General features: G+C 29.9%; 1 protein-coding gene across 1 annotated transcript in view; it reads right to left on the bottom strand.

Annotated features, from left to right (window-relative positions):
• Window positions 1-1,763, bottom strand: part of LOC112502499 (repetitive proline-rich cell wall protein 1) — a 2,502-nt gene extending 739 nt beyond the window's left edge. Inside the window, exons 1-2 of the mRNA XM_025106442.1 lie at window positions 1,488-1,763; window positions 12-661 (exon numbers count right to left, since the gene is read on the bottom strand). Coding sequence (XP_024962210.1) covers window positions 12-661; window positions 1,488-1,638 — 801 coding nt within the window. The 5' untranslated portion in view covers window positions 1,639-1,763. The remainder of the gene's footprint in view (window positions 1-11; window positions 662-1,487) is intronic.
• Window positions 1,764-6,191: the final 4,428 nt, after the last annotated feature.

The following is a 6,191-nucleotide window of genomic DNA, read 5'->3' as shown; positions in this document are numbered from 1 at the left end:
GGCTTGTAAACTGGTGGCTCTGGCTTTGGCTTATAAACTGGTGGCTCTGGCTTTGGCTTTGGCTTTGGCTTCGGTTTGTAAACTGGTGGCTTTGGCTTTGGTTTGTAAACTGGGACTGGTGGCTCTGGCTTTGGCTTGTAGACTGGAGGAGGCTCAACGACTGGCGGCTTAGGTGTTGGTTTGTAGACTGGAACTGGCGGCGGGCATGGCTTTTTGAAGGGTATTTTTGGTGGTAATGGGAAAGGAGGGAGAACCTTGGGTGGAAGTGGTGGGAGAGGCAAAACATGGCCAAACTTCTTAAGCCAAGGGTGACCCTTAGGCAAAGAGGGTTTTGGGAGTGTAGGGTGCTTAAAGATTGGCCAAAAGAAGGCGGATGTGCAAACTGCCGACGAAAATTTCAGTTTTCCTGTGGGTCCAAAGGTGTGTTTTTGGTTCGACTTTGACAGGAAAATGATCTTAGAGGCTTCTAATCCGCTGTGAAATGCACAAGGTGCATTTGCTGCATTGTGCAGTTGTACGTAGCATTCTTCAGCTAACTTTCCATCTCTCAAGATTTCTTGAGGAAGAGATACCTTGAAGTGTCCTTCGTCGTTCAGCTTTCCAACACCTCTTGTTTTGAATTTGCCATCTCCAAACTTGCAGTCAATGGTTACTTTTAACCCTGAAATTTAAGGTCACACATTTCTAGTTAATCAACCTGTGCATTTCCATGTATCGTATTATGGAAAAATGGCTAGATACAATACATCATGCATCATCTTTCCAACCACAAAATTGAACATGTGAAAACAATCTAAAAACACATGATTCCACATTCCAAAACATTGTATAGCACATGGGCATTCCTCGATTTGTGTCAACATCCTGCTTCCCTCGTGTCAAAATGAAGAATAAAACCATGGGAAGATAGATGCAAACTTTGGCAACTATTGCTACTGTACTTAGAAGCTTACCCTTACAGTTAACTAAAAAGTCAACGTTTTTTGGTACAAATAACCCATGACATTCCCATTTATGGAAAAAAAAATTCAAGTTACAATTAGGTGGTTAACCATTCCAATGAAATGAAAAACCAATGAGGTTAATTAAGATCCACAAGATTCCCTTGTTTAGTTGAAATATCCGAGAGTGGTTAACGGAAAGAAGTCTCTCCATGCAAAAGTTCATTTGGAGAGGCATTTTCCGTTAAACACATTCAGGTATCTCAACCACCAGCATTCCGTATACTAGTCTTATCTTATTCCAAAATCAAGAGTTAAGTTGCTGATTAGTTTAATTATCTGTGTCGGTATAACCTCTGCTGGTTCATGATGAGGATGTTTATAAGTAGCTACTTGAGATATATTAGTGTCCCAAGGAAGAAACATGCATGCATATATATATATATCTATATATATATATATATATAATGAACGTATTATATGCATGACTGTGATATTATATATATATATATATATATATATAGGAAGGAGAATTGAATGTAGTACCTGACAATGCATGGCTTGTCTTGATATTGTTCTCCTTACAGTCACCACATTCTCCACGACCAACTACCTCTACAGTACCATAACAGAAACTCGCAGAAAACAATAATATCAACAAAATCCCCAGAAGAGCTTCAGGCACAAAACCCCGCATCGAAAAGTATGGAAAGAACAACTTAAAGTCTCAATGATAAGCACATATAAGACGATCCAACAGATCTTAATTGGCTTCTGAAAAGCCTTGTGTTTGAGTGAGTATTTGAATCTGTTGCTACTTGCATATATATACACATATATAATGAGATCAAGTTCTGATCAGTTATGGGGTTGGCTGGTTCACCTACGGAGAGAGCAGTAAAGAACCTCACATGAAGTTAAGGGCCCCACCCATGCATCACTGAGAGCTTAATTGGTGATTGATCAAGAGGGCTACGCCAGCCCATATATCTCATTCAATGACTTCTCAACTACACCACATATATTGTGCTTAGTTAGCATAGCATGTGAATTCAATATATCCACCAACTAACTAAAAGTTTGTCATAAATACCTTAATTTTTCCTTCTCAATGACTTTAGACATGAGTAAAATCAATGATTTTTGGCAACCCTTTTCATACTTTCATAAACTCTAAACAACCCATCTAGACATTGATCAAACAGTTGGCGGCTGCAAAATTAAAAAAATATACATATATATTTATGTTTACCATGTGAATGCAATATCTCCAACAACTAAATAAAAGCTTTTCATCTGATCTCAAATACCGTGTAGAAAGAGGAAAGATTCATGATCCTCTTTAGGTGTCGTTTGGTTCGTGAAATTCGAAGTAAAGCTGGACTTATTCCAAAAAATGATGAAAGTGTTAAACATTTTCACATCATGAGTGGGTGGCAATAAAAGTAAGAAACAAAACGAAAGTATTTTACAGAGCAGATTACTTATAAGATTAATGCATGTTGATGAAGTGTGATTTGCATAGAGGATTACAGAGTCTGTAATTCCATGCAGAATGAATAGGAATGTTGGCAGGGAGGATGGTCATTCTATTCATCTTAATTATTATTTCATTACGATGTGAAACTTCTCTTTACAACCTCTTATTCTATTCTATCTCTTAAAAAGGAAAAAAAAATTCTAAAAAATAAAAAAAAGGAAAATAATGGTAAGTTTCATATTAAAAAATTTCTTTCAAACAGAGAGGAAAGGAATGGAAACACATTAAACTTTTTTAAAAAATCTATCTTTTCATCTTAAATGATATATTTTAAAGGGTATATTGGTAAAAATAAGTTAGTTGAAAGTTGATAAACCAATTAACGACTAATAAGCTAGATAATAGTTGGTTAACGAAAAATCAGTTGATAATGTGATAATTGGTTTATTTGTTAGAAAGTTGAAGAGATTATTTTAAAAGTTGTTTAAAGTTGAGAGTGTGTTTTAAAAATTTGATTAAAAATATTTTTTCCATACAAACCGCCTCTTTCTAATAATATATATGTTTTTATTTCACTTACTTTTAAAAAAGAAAGAAAAAGAAGGTTGGTAAGTTTATATTTGCGGTTTTCTAGGTTCGATAAAAACAGAAGAAGAAAATTTATTATCAATATTTGTTGTTGTTTAAAGTATTCTCTATGTGTGATTGTAAATTATGCTTTACTACAGAACTATATAGTTCCATACATGGGGTGATTTCAAATTAATTACATGTTATTTATTAGCATTATTTTGGGTTTTGATATGTTATTACCAACTGCTTGGAATAAGTGTGGCATAATAAACAAGGATGTATTTTGAGATAAAAGTAGCATAATCAGAAGAGATTTATACTAGGATAAAGATGACACAATCAGGAGAGGTGTATATTTGGGATAAGAGTGACATAATCAAAAGAGATGTACTTTGGGATAAGGGTGACAAAATAAGAAGAGACATATAATAAGATAAGAGTGACATAATCAACTGTATGTTAAAAATAGGATTTTGATCATGTGGAGTTATGTTATCGCATCCTCATGATGCGATGAATTTGGTTTATCGCATCTTTATGATGCGATGAGATGTTTATCGCATTCTTAAGATGCGAGGAGTATATTTTATCGCATGACTATAATGCGACAAAGTTGATTTATTATAGTGCTTGTCGCATCAAGGTGGTGCTAGGAAAGTGAATATCGCATCCTTGAGTTGCGACAAATGGGGGTTATCGCATATGTGATTTTTACCCTGTAATAGCAATTTAAAAAGATTTTTCACTAGACCTTCTAGTCTAACCTTTGTTTTGTTTTAAAAATGTGCATTACAGGTCGGGTACATATGGAGAGTAAGTGAAAGAGAAAGATGTGAAAGAAGTTATGATTGCTTTACATCTATGAATTTTCGGAAGCTATTATTGTGCATGTACCTGAGAGCTTGTTATATTTGCAAGTCATATACTTGGTGTAAAATTAAAAAGTTTGTAGCTACTTTTATATGTATCAATTTGTACATTTAGGACCAATGTGGATATATTTTTTTTATTAACCTGGATATCCAACCTGCTATGCGAGCCGACTAATCTCAAGACGACCACCTGCTTTGCAGATAGCCCGGAGTCACCGCATTTGAACCTCCATGGCCACAGGGGGTTTTTATTACCCCTTGGATTTGAACCTGGGACATCCAGTAATTTTTGACCTTTAGAGCCAAACTCAGACCAATCAGGAACTACCCTTGTGGTTACCAATGTGAATATTTGTGTCATGTTAAATGGAATATGGTTTTTATGCAAATATGAAAGTGAGGTGTTACAAGTTTGATATCAAAACACGTAAAATGATCAAAAATGACATTTTAAAAAATTAGTCAAATACAATATTTTATAATATAATTAAAACAAATATTTAATAATATATTATATTAATACAAACAAGATAGTAAATAAAGAATTAAAATATTATAATACATTACTTTAAATAACTTTAAATTGATTATTATATATATTATAAATTTTAAATTTGTTAAATCAAAATTTTAATTTATGATTTTAAATAATCATTACATATGATATTTAATAAAAGTAAACTTGAAATTCGAGTTATTTCACCGAATAACACAATTGATCAATGTCAAATATTTTAATTAAATAGTATTTTTTTCAAAAATTACAATTATAATCAAATTAAATATTTTAGTAAAATCATTTAACACAATATCTATGAAACAAAATAAATATAACTTTAAAATTTTATGTAACTTGCAGAAACATTAATAGAACTATTATATATATACTTTTTGATAACTAAATATATCAAATAATGATATAAAATAATTGATATGATTAATAATAGTTTTAAATAATTTATACTATAAAGCATTTGACAAAAACTCTTAAAAACTATTTTTATGCATGAAGTACTGTTTATTGATGCATATTACTTAAAATTGAAGATTACAACTAAATTTGCATAAGTACAACTTATTAAATCTCTATGTTTGAATTCGTGTAACTAACTGCGGATGAACATAATCAAATAGAGGATAAACATCTAATTTTAAAATATAAAAAATCTTAAATATAATTAGGATAATTATTGAGTTCTAACAGAATACTTAATTATTATTTTTACAAAAAAACATATTATTAAACCTAAATTAAGTCACTTCTTTACGATAAAATAAATTATAATAAAAAATCTGAATTAAAAAATACACAAATAAAAACTTTTAAATAGTTAATCTGATAATTGATATTTTTTTTTGCAAATTTTATTGATATTTTTAAATTTATATATTATTCAAAGATAAAAGCATTATCGTGTTCTCAAAACCACTTAAAATCGTATTATATCAACATAGATAAAAATTAAAACGAAACATTGAAATCGAGATGTGTCTCGATGCATTGACGATTATCCTTCTAGTTAATATTAATGTATGTATATAATTAAAATTACTTAATAATTTTCAACTAACATTTATTAACATTAGTTAATATTTATTAATACTAAATAATCTATTTTTATTTTTATTTTTATCTATTAATAATTTATTTTTATTTGTCAAGCGATATCTTAGTCTTTTCGATTTTTTTTCTTTTTGTTTATTAAGTATCATTTTTCGTTTACTTTTTGGTATTTTATTCTCTTTGATTTAATCAAATTGCATATTTTTTGATAAAAGAATCAATATGTAAAAAAATTATATTGTTTGATTATTGTTTATGATAAAATAATTAAACATTTTTTGTACGATTCATTATTTTATATTTTTGGTCATTATAGTTTAATTTTCTTATTGGTTTGATTTCTGTCCCTAACGTCTTTAAAAAGCAAGTCGTTGAGTACCTCTCTCATGATAGTATTTTAATTTTTTTCTTAATTGGGGACTAAACAATTAAAATTTTTATAGGACAAACAATTATCTATATTAGGTTATGTTCACCGATAAATGTATGCGATTTTATTAGTAGAAGGTATAGTTTTATAAACTTATTGTAACATATATATATATATATATATATATATATATATACACACTATATTATAAAGCATTTGGCTAAAACTTTTAAACCCGTTCATCCCAAAACGATTTCATTCCTATCCGATTTCATCCATATCTGAATTCGTGTAACTAACTGCAGATAAACACAATCAAATACATGATAAACATCTCATTTTAAATATAAAAAATCTAAAATATAATTAGTATAATCATTAAATTCTAACA

Source organism: Cynara cardunculus, unplaced genomic scaffold (genome assembly GCF_001531365.2).
Source record: "Cynara cardunculus var. scolymus isolate 2C unplaced genomic scaffold, CcrdV1 Un_Scaffold_1512, whole genome shotgun sequence".
Classification (NCBI taxonomy): domain Eukaryota; kingdom Viridiplantae; phylum Streptophyta; class Magnoliopsida; order Asterales; family Asteraceae; genus Cynara; species Cynara cardunculus.
This window is presented reverse-complemented; position numbering and strand designations above follow the sequence as displayed.